The sequence below is a fragment of the Mixophyes fleayi genome, chromosome 2, assembly GCF_038048845.1.
Source record: "Mixophyes fleayi isolate aMixFle1 chromosome 2, aMixFle1.hap1, whole genome shotgun sequence".
Lineage (NCBI taxonomy): Eukaryota > Metazoa > Chordata > Amphibia > Anura > Limnodynastidae > Mixophyes > Mixophyes fleayi.
This window is the reverse complement of record NC_134403.1, coordinates 9367906-9384681: the sequence shown is the minus strand read 5'-3', so window position 1 is coordinate 9384681 and position 16776 is coordinate 9367906. Positions and strand designations below refer to the sequence as shown.

General features: G+C 43.2%; 1 protein-coding gene across 1 annotated transcript; it reads left to right on the top strand.

The window, feature by feature from the left end:
• Window positions 1-14005: 14005 nt before the first annotated feature.
• On the top strand, window positions 14006-14941 carry LOC142139748 (olfactory receptor 52A1-like). Its single transcript, XM_075197616.1, has one exon. The coding sequence runs from the start codon at window positions 14006-14008 to the stop codon at window positions 14939-14941; it is 936 nt and encodes a 311-aa protein (XP_075053717.1).
• The last annotated feature ends 1835 nt before the right edge of the window (window positions 14942-16776 follow it).

Genomic DNA, 16776 nt, shown 5'->3' with positions numbered 1-16776 from the left:
AATGTTGATCAGAGGGTTGTAGTCTTGTGTTAGCTATGTAGAGGGTGGTAATAGGGTAACCTAGGGAGATTAAGATGCTGGTTGAGGAATATCATAAGCTTGTCTGAACAGGTGGGTTTTCAGAGAACGCTTGAAGGTTTGAAGACTAGAGGAAAGTCTTACTGTGCGAGGGTGGTAATTCCACAAAGTGGGTGCAGCCCGAATAAAGTCCTGTAACTGGGAATGGGAGGATGTGATGAGAGTGGAAGAGAGATGCAGATCTTGTGCAGAACGGAGATGTCAAGTTGGGAGATATTTTCAGACAAGTGAGGAGATGTATGAAAGTGCAATTTAGTTGATGACCTTGTATGTTAGTAGAAGAATTTTATATTGAATTCGTGGAAAAACATGCAACCAATGTAGAGACTGACAGAGTGGTTCAGCAGAGGTAGAACGGTTTGCAAGGAAAATCAATCTAGCCGTTGCATGCAAAATAGATTGTAGGGGTTCAAGTCTGATTTTGGGAAGACCATGTTCATAGGTCCATAGGTTTTCAAGTCAGGACAGCTAGGTGACTTTAACTCCTTATTCTAGAGGGGTAATGGACAGATGATGTGGTAAACCTGCCTGACATTTATTTACCATTTGTATATAATTTTCTAGTGACTGTTTTTAGTACAATAAATGTATTGTTTTACTTTCTAACTGCACTTCCCTGACATAGTAAGGAAACCCCTGGGTGGCCAGCCAGCGGGAAGTGGGTAGGATTGGGCCAGATAAATCCAGTATCCAGCTCCTGACATATAATACACACGTGCTGCCCCTGACATATACCACACACGTACTGCCCTTGACATATAACACACACGTACTGCCCCTGTCATACACCACACACGTACTGCCCCTGACATATACCACACACGTACTGCCCCTGACATATACAACACACCTACTGCCCCTGACATATACCACACGTACTGCCCCTGACATATACCACACAAGTGCTGCCCCTGACATATACCACACATGTACTGCCCCTGACATATACCACACACGTACTGCCCCTGACATATACCACACACGTACTGCCCCTGACATATATCACACACGTACTGCCCCTGACATATACCACACACATACTGCCCCTGACATATACCACACAAGTGCTGCCCATGATATATACCACACACGTACTGCCCCTGACATATACCACACACATACTGCCCCTGACATATACCACACAAGTGCTGCCCCTGACATATACCACACATGTACTGCCCCTGACATATAACGCACCTGAGCTGCCCCTGACATATACCACACACATACTGCCCCTGACATATAACGCACCTGTGCTGCCCCTGACATATACTAAACACGTGCTGCCACTGACATATTCCACACATGTACTGCCCCTGTCATATAACACTCACATATTGTCCCTGGCATTAAACTACATACAGTTGATGCCTCTCTTCATTGTACAAACTATTCTACATAGTTCACCTTATATTCTCATCAATATATAAAGACACTGACACAAATTGATTTTGGCATAAGGTCACAGTTTATTGATTGTATACCTTATGGTGGCAGTGAAAGCCCTTCAGGTCAGATACCAACTAATTACAGAACCAAAACAGTGTATGGCCGTCCAGGACTAAATACTGGTACCAGGATATACTCCCTTAAAGTTTGCTAAATCTGGTGTCAGAGTGACTACTCCCCTTCTGGACTCACAATGACGTGCCCACACAAAGTAGTTCAAGGGATATCCTATACAAAGGAACCAAGAGCCAGGTTGCTTCGAAAGAAGCAGTGACCTGCAGCCAATCAGCGATGGCATTGTATGTGTTAGTCGCTGACTGCATAAGCTTTCCTGCCAATGCTTTAGTCCTTTAATGGACACCCAGCCCACCATCAAATGACTTCACAGCACCAAATAACTTCTATGAACACCCTACATTCTACTGAGAGGTGTCCTCTATCTGCTCTGTAGTGACAAGCCTAGTCCACCGTGATTAACAAGTGGCGAATCACTACCCCCCTTCCCCCAAGGAACCTTACATCCGATGTTTGGTTGATTGTTTTGACTAGGATCCTCATGACAGGGCTAAGGATACTGGTCCTCCAGGAGAGTCTGGGTATGACATTTGACTAGCATAAGTGCACCTCGGGCCAGTTACTGTGACTGGTACACAGATCCTTCCTAATGGAGATCAATAAATCTAGCGATTTACCCTAGCACTCATCAATTGCACCTAAGTGAAGAACTAGGATATCAGGGGGGCCTGTTGCATGTTCAAATCTCAGAGATCAGAGGCCATACCTCTTCTCCATAACCATCTCACATCCATTTATTGGGATGAGGCCGACCAGTCGCAGGTCAGTTTGTGCTGTGAAGCCCAGAAAACATAGGCGTGTCAGATCACCCATATTTAAACTGGCCTTTCAGCCACACCTAGACAAGAACAAAGAAATACCTACATGAAGCCCTGGCACTAGTCTTCCACTATTACCTGTCATGCCACACCACAGCCAAGCCAACCAGGAGGAAGAAGGAAAACTATAACTCATATGAAGGTAAACAAACCTGAAAACCCTGGAGACACGTAACTAATCAGGCCTGGACCCAGGGAAAAAATCCCTTCATGTCTCCGCTGAAAGCGACAAGCAGCAAAGCCCTGGTCACTGAAAGGGGAGGAGGGGTGGCTGAGGGTCTACTAATAACCGACTACCTCTTAGGTCTGATATATGATTTGTAAGCATTAGACTTCCACCTGTCAAGATCTTTAATAGTAGCAACAATCTGCAACTGCAGCAGTAGCTGCCCCAATCTGAAAGAAATGAGTGTGATTGCAAACTGGGTCTAAACCGACATGCTCTAATGAGCGCTTATAAAGCGCATTAAACTGGAATTTAGTGTGTGGGCACCATTGGCATGCACCGACCAGAGCTCCTCTTGATGGGTCTAAAACCCTAAAAATTAGAGCACAGCTGAACCTAGCATATGTCCTCATCATCATGAGCCAGAATCTGCATCCATGGTCCACGACCACTCTGATCCAACATCAAACTGAGAAGCTTAAAAGAGATCATGTTATAATGTGCCATCATAGCTGTCAGCGCTGCTTCTCCATCACTTTGTGATTGTGTAACCAACTCGCTAACTCTAAAAGTGCTGAAGAAAGCCAGCGAAAAATTCATGCTAAGCAGTAATGACTCATACCTGTCTGTAGCATGCAGAAATTATTTGTCGCTGTATGCCTGCATCTATTGGCCTCCTGGTATCCTCTAATGCCGGGGTGCAAACGGCACCAACCTTTAAGAGCCTTTGAGATCAAGAAACTTTTAGTTAGTGTTAGGAACTCCAGCAGCCAATACCACAAAACCCGGAGTCTATTCCGAAAGTCCGGTGTTCACTGTTGCCCCTAGTGGTGGGGACAGACTTAGCTGCAGACTAATGGAGGGTCGTGAAATGGATACCGGCTGCGGAGAACCCATAAATGAGGAGTAATGGCAAACAGCGAATCCAGTAAACTAACCGAGGTCAGAGGTCACTTGCAAGCAGGAGTAAGCGAAAAACACGCCAAAGGTCGGGGTCACAGGCACGGTAGCGAGATCCAAGTTACAGGCTGAGAGGTCAAGGGTCACTGGCAAACAGGCAGAGTCAAAGTCCAGGCAGAGGTCATACACAAGAAATCAATCCACAGGTTGTCACCAACGCGATACAGGAGCAGGCTAGCTGACAGGCAAACTGAATGCTATAACCGGCAGGGAGGCTAAGCCCTCCCTGCCTTATATACTGACATGGGCCAATCAGGGCTCAGCCCTGTAATGACAAACAGGCTCAGACTTCCTAATGATGTTAAATTAGCCCGCAGGCTATACTTAGCGCATGCGCCCGGCTGCAGCACTTGCCGGGGCGCAGCGCTTAACACACTCGGCGTCCAGCCGTTGCCTTGGCAACAGTCGGGCCGATTAACTGGAAGTGACGCCCCGGTCGTCATGGCGACGGCCGGGGACGTCAATACAGGAAGAAGGAGAGTCGTGGCGGTGCCCGTGGCCGCGGCGGCTCCTGACAGTTAGGTCCTCCTAACGACGTATTCAAGATATACAGGATATATTTGCTGATGAAGCCGTCATAGACATCGTGGTATCACCCCCTTAATACCTATCCAATATAAAATCCAGCATTTTGCCTCTCTGACCTGCATTGCGCTGGCCCCGTGACTTCAGGATCTCGACCCATTGATGTCAGGCTGCTACATAAGCTCTTCTGGTGGAAGGGGCCAGGACCAAAACTGTTAGTACTTTCATTATGGCCCAACAATCTGCCAGATACAAGAAGGACAAGGTGTGCCAATCAGTTGTGCGCAAAGTGCTAGAGCCCTGGAGCGCAACCACTGGGAATGGGAAAGATTGTCCGCTATGTCATTGTCTGTGCCAGGGAAATTCCGCGCAGTGACGGAGATGTCCTGCTGTAAGCAGCGAAGCACTAGGTGATGCAACAGGTCAACCACAGGACCGAACAAGGTTGTTAATTGCTCCTACCGCACTTATATTTTTATATTTTCACAAAAACAAGGTCCGTTCATGTAGGTGAGTTGAAGGACTTCTTGTATGTGGTCGGACAGCATAGGTGCGTAAACCCACATGGGGCCAACTGCAGTTTAGAGCAAAATATTTAGCCCTAGGGTATGACCTGACAGGCAAAATCGACAGAGCCTAGCAGGGATTGGACCTGATGCAAGGAGATATTGCGGGAACCCTCAATATCATAATCATTGATTACAGTTTGGCTTATCTTATCGCTTGGCAGACAACAGCAGCCAGTCGATCTCAATGTCCAGGAAGGATAGGCAAATGCATGCCCCTTCCATTTTATTGTGTGGTACCGGAACGCTGAGTTTTGCACTGAAAAAAGCGTATATTGCACATGTGGCTGAGTTCTCAAGGCCAATGAACAAAAAATCGTCCAGGTAATGTGTTATGTTGGAATTACTCTTTCCAGCATAGACACACCAATGCAGGAAGAAGCTAAACCTCTCAAAATAAGCACCCGATACAGAACAACCCATGGGGAGGCAATTGTCCACTTAATAACCATCTGGCAGCCAGAAACTCATATATCGAAAGGAATCCAGGTGTAAAGCGAGAAGGCGAAAAGCGGATTCAATGTCCAGTTTATCCAAGACGGCCCACCCCAAACCTCCTAACCAACTGAAATGCACCCTTGAAGAATTGGTAGCTAACTGAACTATGCGCCGGCGTAATGGCGTAGTTAACCGATGCCTCCAGCGGGTGGGAGAGGTCTTGGATTAGCCTAAACTTGACAGCTGCTTTCTTCAGGATTATCCCAACAGGGATAATAACTAACTCAGGCACAAGTGGTGTGTTGAAAGGGCCTGTCACTTTACAGACTTTCTCAGCCTGTACTTCAGAGCTGATGCAAGTGCAACTTCTTCCCTGACCCAGACCGAGCAGTACAGCAATTGGGGAGTCTAAAGCCAACTCGGAAACCTCATTCCAAGAATGAGGCTAGCTCTGTGCCAGGAAGAGCCTTAGCCATTTAGCTAGCTCTTGATATATTTAAGAATGACCCCTGGAGGCACCCAGACCTGTGCCAGCTGCTCTGGGCCCTCTGGGGCAGACGCGGGTGGGGAATGAATCTCTGCAATGCGCATAGGCTTGCCTGTATTTGTACACCAGTCCTCTAGTGCACCCTAAATTAAATGCAAAACACCAGATCTTAGCGGGCAGGGGCAGGGGAGTGCTCTGCCTCCCTTGTTCCGGAAACCCTGTGGGACTGCTACACTCGTTTTGAGTACCATTTCCATCCAGATCTCCACAAATTTAAATCCAAACGGAATGATGTTCTGTCCATTGACTTTTCGACTGAAGTATTCATCATACATGTGCTAGGTCATGCTTTCATTAGTTATGTAAATACCATGAATCAAGTGAAGATATCGTCAAATATCTATGAGGACAGACAAGCGGCTGAAAATAGGCAGACACCCTGTAGGGTTGGAAAAAGACTGGAACGCCATTTCACTTATACCTCATGTTCCTTTACTATTAGCAAATCTTTCTCAGCCATTTCTTTGCGGGTGAACATATCCACGTACACTCCCTTACATATCTTGTCCTTTGTGCTGTACTTAATCCCATGCAGTAGCGCAGTATTGGAGCAACACACTACGTTGCCACTAGGCTCCTGACTCTGTGTTAACACTATAGAGCCCCCAACTGTCTTACTACCTCCAAAGTGCATAATGAGCTTTAAAAGCTTACATGGGCCACTCTCCACATCAGAAGAATTTGTGCTGGTACTAAATAATGGTGTATGTGGTGCAGGTGCGGTATCGCTTTCATACTCACCGACTGGGAGTGACTCTGCTGCTTCCCTGAAGGCAGTCCTTGTGGCCCCTGAATAACCTATGTGGGAGGGTGGGGGGTGGCCATATCATTGGGGCGTGGCTGTGCATTATTGGGGCATGCCTTGCATGGGAGACAAGCTAGGACAACTTCCTATAGAAAAAAACCTTCATTGCTGCGTACACTGTTGACAGAAGTGTGCGGAGCCTACTCAACAGAGAATAACTTTCAGGACAGCGGGACAGTGACCTAAAAGCAGCATTTGTAGTGGAAGTTATATAGATGTTATAATGAAACAGACAAATATAAACAAAACAACAACTTTATCAAGTTTATTTTATATATTTCTGATCTTAAAACCAAATAGAATCCCTTAGAATCGCGTCATGGAGGCTTCAATTTTGTCCACTTCACTTGGAAGTGACCAGGAGACCTACCCGGAATTCGGGAGTCTCCCGGAAATTCTGGGATAGTGGACAAGTATCTATTATGATGACATTTTCAACCACATGATAGACTTCCTGGGATACATCTTACAGAAGAGCAATGCTACCAAACTTTTTTAGCTAATTTTTGCAGAAATATGGTGGCAAACAACAATATGCGGTACCTATACCAAACCTAAGACGGCTCTTCGAAGGGAACTTGTTTCAAATGCATCTCTACCATCAATGTACGCTTCACCAACCTTCCCTAATGCCTGCACAGTGTTCTCCTGAAACGTTAAAGGCTGCACCAGCCCCAGGACCCCAGCCCGTGCACCAAGCAGCTCCGCATATCTCCAGGGCTACAGCAGCACAATCATACATTACCACAAGCCCATGCACCAGTGGCCCATCACGCCTCCGAGGCTAGACCAGAACAAGCACCAGATACCAGAACTTGTGCAACTTTCTGGTCAAACAACCTAGGGCCAGGGGCCCATGGCATAATTAGTACCCCCCCTCTTGGCTCCTCTGAGTGCTGCTCATGACATATAACACATACGTGCTGCCCCTGACATATAACACACACAAACTTCTCCTCACATATAACACACATGCTTCATGGTGGCTCCCATCCTGCCCTCTTCACTAGGAAGTGGGATGGATGCAGTAGAATGCCCTGCTCTCCTATCTGGAAATCGGGAGTCTCTAGGAAATTCCAGGAGAGATATCAAGTATGTTTTATCTTATGCTAGAGATTATTTTCCTGGCAGTTTGGAGTGAGCTTGTTTCATCTTCTTGGACCTCAACTCAGACACATTTATCTTCAGACTGGATGGACCTGGTCTGGGCAACTAAGACACAGTTTGTCCTCTGCTGGTGTGAGATTGGTGTCAGTAGATAGGATGTGACGTGTTCCGGTCTGTACATGGGGGATGGTTGAATTATGGATTACAAAATCAATATAATTTTTGTAGAACAGGGGAAATATAAGTTACTGAATCTTTATATTTTTTAAATATAAATGCCTTTTAAAAATCACCAATCCTGTTCTAAGTTTGTCCATCTTTGTTCCATCCAGCATTTTCCCTGTTTCACCCAGAACATCCATGTGACTGTCCCTTGTTATACTCATAGGGATTAATGGTCCTTATTTGAAGCCTTGTGTGAGTTTTATTCTGCTGCAGTCAATGTCTGTTTATTGGAATGCGGATTAGATTGGAGGACATTGCAGGCTGACGGCTAGTGCGATTATACCCTAAATATCTGAGTTTTTTTTGTATTTTCAGTTGAACTTTAAATGTAAATCAGTCATATTTCCCCAATTACTGCTGTAATCTGCTGCACATTGGTTGTAGGAGACAATGATGTGTCTGTCTGATGTCTGAATGTAAAAAACAATTGTAAATTACGTTTTTTTTAAAAAATGCACGTAAATCGAGCATATATACATAGATCTGTTGATGAATAGGGGTCTAGGTCCACTCTGCTTTAACAGATACACTGCAGGATATGTCTATTACAGTACATATAAGGAAAATAGAAATCAATTAATGTCACATGTTAATAATATAGGGCCTGGTTCATTAAGGAACTAAGGCAAGAAATTGAGTAAGTTTTCTTACTTAAGTTTTCTGGACAAAACCATGTTACAATGCAAAAGGTACAAATGAGTTTATTATTATGCACATAAGGAAAATACTGGCTATTTTTTCATGTAGCACACAAATACTTGATAGCTTGAAAATTAAAGTTGATATTTGTGTGCTGCATGAAAAAACAGCCAGTATTTTCCTTATGTGCAAGATAATAAACTCATTTGCACCCCTTGCATTGCAACATGGTTTTGTCCAGAAAACTTAATTAAGAAAACTTAATTTCTTGCATAAGTTCCTTAATGAATCAGGCCCTTAACCATTAACGAAAAAACATTAAGAAAAAAGTTTTTTAATATTATTTTCCCCATAAAATATATTTATTAGGATGTTATTAATGTCAACTGTACATAAAGTGCATTTTTACAGTTGCTCCTGTTAGCAAACACATGTTCTAGCTGCATACGCAACCGTCATCACCAGTAATTGACACTTATACCCAACCTGTAGCTAGTGCAAGTAATACAACAAAAAAACATGTACCTTTGAGATGCCCAAATCTTTAATTATATGTTGCTTTGTGCGCTCACGCTTGGCACACTCTTACTTTACATTGACTGCGTACATACACCCAATCCCCTACCCATTCCACCCACAAAATCGTAGGATGTAGTAAGGCTGAATTCACTGGTGTATAGTACTGTTCTGGGCATGCGCCGAGCAATTGTACACAAAATACGGCACTTATCGACGTTTACGTTCCTTAATGAACTAGGCCCTTAATCTTCATTTGTGTCCCAAATATGATTGAAGGATATTTTAACCAGGTCAAGCATTTTAGATGTTTCTTCATGATGATGGTGCAGAGCTGAAAGGGACAGGATTGGGCAAGAGCTTGGATGGGGCGGATGAAGAAGCAGGTGAAGTTATGAATGAGGCCCAAGCAATGGACTTGAGGGACAGAGGAGATCATGTTATTGTCACCAGTAATGGTGATGTGGAGGGGAGGGGACTCTTGAGGGAGGGAAGACAGTGAGGTCACTTTTGTCTATATTAAGTTTAAGAAAACATTTAGGGCATCCATGAGGAAATGACTGATGGGCAGCAGGACACCTAATAAAGGAGGGATGGGGAGAGGTCAGGAAATGAAAGGTAGTTTGGTGTAGTAATAAAGGTAATAATGAATCCCAAAGTAACTGATGAGTTCACCCAGGGAGGCGGTGTACAAAGTGAAGAGCAGGGGGGCAGGGATGGAGCCTTTAGGACATATATGTGAAACAGGAATGAGGGGGACGAGTCAGAGGTGGAAACAGAGAAACAGCGGTTGGAGTGGTAGGATGTGATTTAAGAGAGGACAGTGTCAGAAAGGCCAATGGTGTGAAGAGTGCACAAAAGGAGATGGTGATCTATGGTGTCAAAGACTGCAGAGAGGTCCAGGAGGATAAGAAGTCGCCATTAGACTTTGCAAATAGATGATCATTGGTGGCTTTTCGTAGGACATTTTGTGCTGAATCTAGCAGTGGAGACCAGATTGGAGAGGATTGAGTAGGGAGGTGTCAGAGAGGTAGGTGATTAGATGGTTGTAGACAAGCCGCTAAAGTATTTTAGAGTCAAATGGGGTCAGGGGGCGGTTATTAGAATGTGTTTTTTTCTTTAGAATGGGTGAGACAAGCGTATGTTTGAAGGAAGAGGGTAAGATGTTGGTAGAAAGGGATATGTTGAAGAGGTGGGCAAGGAGGGGGAAAGTGATGGGGGAGAAGATAAAGGGAGTGAGAAGAGCTGTGATATTGGAGACAAGTTGAGTAAGGAAAGGACCATAGGATAAAATGGTCTTAATCGCCATTGGTTGGACAGAAGGTGCACAAGAGGTGGTGGCTGGAGGTAGACTGGGGGGTGTTGTAAGGGGAGAAGAAGAGAGATGAGTGGGGGAGATTTCATATCTGATGGAAAGAAATTTGGAGGTGAAAAGGGAGGCAAAACAGTGGCAGTAATGGAGAGGGGAACGAGGGGGGCAGATGAGGGAGTTGAAGGTGACAAAGAGACAGCAAGGATTATAAGATTAAGAGTTAGTGATAGACTGGAAACAAGGGAGGGAGCAGAGCTGTAGGACGAAGGGATGAACTTTGATGCACGAAGTCTGCTTGGGAGTTAGATTTCCTCAAGTGGCATTCAAATGTACATAAGCATTTAGGAAGGAACCAGGTAAGTTTGGAGTGTGTTTTGGGTGTGGAACAGCAGAGGTGTACAGAAGTAATGGGGGCTGCAGATTCAAGGGCAGTGATGAGGGTGTGGTGGTAGAGGGAGGCTGCCTGATTGGGATAGGCCAGGGTGGATATGGTGGAGAGGAAAATTTAAAGTGAGGAGTAGAAGATAGTAGGATTAATGGTATCAAAGTCTAGTGTGGGATGCTTTGTGTGAGGAGAGTGGTGCAGGAGATCAGGAAGGATTGAAGGAGATGAGATGTTGGTCTGAAAGTGGAAAGGGAGAGTTGAAGAAGTCAGAAAGAGTTTATTGGTGGGGAAGAAAAGGTCAAGGGAGTGGCAGAGAGGGTGGGAGAAGAGGTCCCTCGGGAGAGGCCAAAAAAAGAAAGGGCAAAAGTTTTGATGAATGCCTGGTCAAAGAGCTTATCATTGAGGGTGTAACAGTCACCCAGGATCATGGAGTGGGCATCTGAGGAGAGGTAGTGGGGGAGCCAGGCCACAAAGTTGTAAAAAAAAATTAAGTGTAAGTGGGACTGATGGGGCAGTAGATTACTGAGACACGGAGATGGATAGAAGAGACAGATGGAGTGGACCTCAAAGGAAGAGAATGAAAGGAAGGGATCAGGGGAGATGACACTGAAGGTACAATTGGGGAAAGGAGGTTGTAAACCCTGACACTCAGATGGTCATCAATTCTGATGGAGTGAGTGAAGAAAAAGCCCCCACTGGAGAGAGATTATGTTGATAACAAATATACACGTAAGTCACATTGAACCATGAAGGGAATAATGTATCTTTTTATATTTTCTCTCTCTACATTGTTGATAATTATTTTGGTCCTGTAGCTTCATGAGAGATATAATAGGTTATTAAAGAGTTTATTTAAACATACCTAGGGCTAGATTTACTATCAGGCGTGTTTGTAAACCCGCTGACTTTCGGCGGGTTTGGCGGCGGTTTAGCCATCGCCGGATTTACTAAGGCTAAACCCGCCGTCCAAACGTCCAGAAAAGATTTTTTCAAACCCGCCTCTGTATAAAGCGCCATGACGGTTTCAACAATGTTCAACATACAAACAGCCGGATTTACTATTAGGGGGTTTATAAAGCAGTCGGAAAACCACCATTCAAAAGACCAAAATGAAAGCGCTGCTTGTGAGCGGCGTGATGGTTCAAACAGTGTGCTGTTTCAGGTATTTTGCCAATCAGACCATAAGAGAAAGGCCTATTTCATGTCCAATGACCCATTAGGACTGTGTATAGAAAATTGGCAAAGTGTCATGAAATTTCAGGCTACTGTTTTGTTTTTTTTCCATTATTTTTTCACCCAGTATGATTGCATAGTAAAATCTCATTTCACCTTTCCTTTTCTAGTTGTTTTGTACTTTCCAAAAAACCACTAGAATACTGTTGCCTCAAAGAAATTAGGATGGGAATTGTTGCATTACATAGTTAACCCTTATCAAAAAGGGCCACTCATTATTTGGCAGGTGTGGGTTTGTTGGAGAATGGCTTTTGCAGGTAATGTGGTGCATTCTTGCCAGTGTATGTTTGCAGCTTTTTACCTGATGGAGGCAGAAAGGCGCCAGGAGGAGGAGGATGAACAGCAGTGTGCCACTGTCCGCTTCAGTGGGCCCACCGCGTTCACGGCATCACAGACATGCCCCCACAATTGGTGACGCCGCCTTAGAGGAGTCCGGGCTGCCAGGTTGCCTTGGATGACCTCGTAGCAGGGAATGATATTGTGCACCAACACACAATTCTCATCATGTGAGAAGCGCATATTCCTCCCTGTCTTGGTCTTCCTGCCCTGTCCTGTCTCCTCAACCTCTCCCTCTCACTCCTCTGACCCCTCAACCTCCATCTCCCTCTCCTCAGCCTGTTCTCCCCTCCTATCTCTGGACATAATGACAAATAAATGCCAAACACAGAAAACACAGAAAGACTTACAAACACAAAGGACAAACTACACTAAATACAGACACACTCTCCAGACAGGCACACACAAGTAACACAGACAAAGGACAAGTCAAATACAAAAATACAAGACATAAATAAAAGAGAAAATAAATGTACTAAACAGAAAAATACCACAGGACTACTCACACTTCAATCAAATATCGCTCCACCAATCCACCAAAGTCCAACTCTCACCAACTCTCACAAAGCACAAACCAACTAACTCCTCTCTCAAAACTCCTCAAAACCCTATCAGAGAAAAAAGTGTCAGGCCAGTGGTTTATATAGGGCTTGTGATGTCAAATCTCCTGACTTTGAAAATAGCCAATAGTAACAGGCCAGGAGACAGGTGTAATTTTCAAAAAAACCGCCTTTACACGAAAGCGCCATCATTTAAAGCAAAAGCGCCATGTTCTATTCAAAGCCGCCGGCGGCTTTGAGCACTACATCCCGCTGTGACATCGCCGGCGGCTTCAAATTGAAGCTGAAATGCGCCCATTAGTAATACAAACCCGCAGGAAAACCGCCGCGATGCATGGCGGCTTCAAGTCGCCATGCATCACGCCTGTTAGTAAATCTAGCCCCTAGAGTCATTTATGACTCTATGACAACGATTTCACAAAGCATTTGTGTGCAACTATCATTGCAAATATGTTCAAGCCCACATTCTGTCCATTTGGACGTGGGTCTCTACAGCACACCCCTTGCACAAGTGAAAATGTTGCAACTACACAACTAAGAACAACCACCTCACTGTTAGTACAAGCCTATACTTTCTTCCCAAAATACTGCTCATTAAATCTTAATTCATGATAAATAAAACTTATGGCAGTAAAAGGATATTGTGGCTTATTTTAGTGCAAGAGGCCAATATTTTTATTAAATTTAATTCAATTAATTAATGTTTGTCTACATGTCACTGTGATTTGTGCCTTACTTGTGGCATATCTGAGCATGTGGGGAGCTAGGGAATTCCTGTCATTATAATTTATTGATTAATTATAAGTACGCCATTTTTGGTGTTACGTAATTTATTTTTTTAATGTGACTAAAAAATTGCAACTCAGATCGATTAAATATTCCAATCTGCAAAAAAAAAATTCAGGTTGGTTCATGATTGTGTCTATCCTGTAACATAGTGTAATGTCCATGAACTGCCCAGGAGACCCGTTGTCATGTTCTACATGTTTATCTACTTGATCCATGTGTAGTTTGACAGGAATAGGCAATTAGAGCTTTGATATACCCTAGTAGTACTTGTAGGACACTTGCACTGTATATTCTGATCTTAAGTGACCTTTTCAGCCATGTAGGCACACATACAATAATTTAGAACCACCTCTGACTTCTCAATGGTATGGTCCATTTTCTATAAATAATTTGAAGTTTTTAATTTATTTCATTTTAGCTTACGCCAATGTTATAAGCAGGGGATGATAAGCGGATTCCATGGGCTGCAACTAAACATGTTAAATTCCACAGTTTATCCCACCTTTTTTATATTGGTTGGGATTCCTGGTCTAGAGAATGAACACAAGTTGATCTCAACCTCCTTCTGTATATTTTATATACTCGCGTTGCTGGGAAATATTACACTACTGGTTGTCATCTCAGCATCACCCGGACTCCACAAGCCCATGTTTATATTCCTTTCCATGCTGGCATCCAACGACATCCTACTTAGCACATGCATGGCCCCTAAAGTATTGTGTATTTTTTGGTTCAATGACAGACTCATTAACTTTGATGCATGCCTTCTCCAGATGTTCTTCATCCACGCCTTTACAAGCATTGAATCTGGGTTACTACTGGCCATGGCATTTGACCGTTACATTGCCATATGTCAACCACTCACGTACGGGTCCACAATGACCAATAATCTGATAGGTAAATTTGTCATCATCTTTCTGGTCAGAGCTGCTGTTTTGGTTGGTCCATGTCTCATTATGATCAAGAGATTTCCAGCATTCAAGACCAACATCATAGAGCATTCTTACTGCGAGCACATGGCGGTTGTGAAACTTGCCGCAGCTGACATTAGAATAAATAGCGCTTATGGGTTATTTGTGGCCTTTACTATAATCGGTCTTGATTTGCTGTTTATTCTGATATCTTATGCCATGATATTCAATGCAGTCTTCAGTCTTCCATCTAAAGACTCTCGTCTGAGAGCATTTAACACATGTACACCTCATATTTGTGTCTTTCTCACTTTATATGTCTTGGCCATATTTTCTTTCCTATCTCACCGGTATGGTAAGAGGATTCCACCCTATATCCACATTATTCTCTCTGACATGTATCTACTTATTCCACCCATGCTAAATCCACTTGTGTATGGTATGAAGACAAAGCAGATCCGGCAAGAATTTTGGAAAGTCTTAATCTGTAAGTTTAGATGAACATCTGTACATTAATGGGTAGAGAAAAATAAAATCTTGGGAATGTTAAATATTGTAGCATGTAAATTTAGGTTCTGCAATGTATAACTTACACCAGCAACCGAAATGCTCATGCTGAAATGGTAATTAATTGGACATACAACAGCTACAGTGACTGACACTTGAGTAAACACACAAACAAGGAATTGTAGACCGAATTAAAACATTTTGTAGGCGTTAATATGCATATATTTACAAAGCATATTCACAGCATATGTGCAGTCGGATACATCTCAGGATAAACTTAATCATTAGCATATGTGCCATGTGTAATTAAGGAGTACATCAGATATGCCTACACCCACTTCATATCTACAGGTGTTAATCGCACACAGAAAGTACAGGTGGTTTGGAATGTAGAGCGGAGCATATGCCGCATTTCTCAATAAAACATCTGCATTAAAACAAATATTGTTTACATTATATTGTGTACAAAAAGATTAATACTGTACATGTATTGTGTACCACCAATGAAGAAACACACTTGTTTTCCTTACATATTAAAATGTCCTTGTCTACAAGCGGTATACTATAACTACACCATTAGCAGTGAATAAACACACTTGTTTCCCTTGCATTTTAATACCTAGAAGTTGTATGTAGTGACTACACCACAATCATCTATCACTAATCATATTCCACAAATAGAAAAATTCCCAGGCACCTGAAATATCAATTGGATGATTGAGTAAACAAATGAAGCAATAGTGATGTTATGTAATATAATTGGGAAACTTGAATAATGCATGAAAAAGAAAAAGCATATGCATACATAAATCTTTGGGTAAAGCAAAATGAAAAAAGATAAATAGAGTGATCACTCATGCCCCACATCCATATACAGCGTGGGTTCATGCATAATAATCATGTAACTAAATGTAGGGAATATATAAGTGTAATAAATACAACAGTCCTGTAAGCATGGAGCAGGTCCAAATGTATTGCAACCGAAAAGTCCATGTAAGGCTGGCAAAGATTTCTCCAGTCTGGTGTAACCCAGCAATTAGGTTCTTGGAGTTCCAAATCAAGTCCAATTCCCTGTTGAACAAGTGGACCAGATATAAATGAAGAAACGGTACAGGGACGTGGGTGTAGCACTTACCCCACTCTGAGGTGTAGTGTCCGGATTCCCCGGTCCTCCTTCTGTCTCACCATTAAGTGAAGCATATCCAGACGTGCAGAGACACTCTCATCCTGTGAGAGAATCGGGACTGCGCATACGCACAGGTGAATAAAGTTCTATCACTAATCATACTGTTTACTTTTATCATTTATACAGTTCGTTCATTTAAAGCGATAGAATATATATTTTAACAATAAAAAAGATAATATTAAAATCAATTAAACAATCCAAAAAATTGAGTCCAGTGCTAAATTAATTTGCACACAAGTGCTACATACCCCATAGTGTTTACCTACCCTCCATATGGCCACAGAAAGAGATTATAGACCACTTTTGTACTGGACTCATCCCAGAGAGAAAACAAATGACCAACAGACAATCATTCCCTTCCCATGCTGAAACTCTGAGAGACAACAAGTGTTGCCCCTGTTCTCACCCCTCTCCCACCCTCTCTCTCCCTCCTAATTGTCCAACACAATGGATGCCAGTACAAGAATGGCTTAGTCTATTGCTCTGATACAAGTATTGTAATTCTAGAATATAGTTACTGTTAAGTAATGCTGGGAGCACTGAGATAAATAGGGACAGTGTTAAATGTGTGACGTTTGCATTAGTGATGCACTGTAGCTAGGTTAATGGAAGACTGTGGTGTAATGCATACTGGGAAATGTGT

What these genes read in the sequence shown, in the direction of transcription:
- LOC142139748 (XM_075197616.1), top strand. Translation starts at nt 14,006, where the DNA reads ATGTTAAATTCCACAGTTTATCCCACCTTTTTTATATTGGTTGGGATT.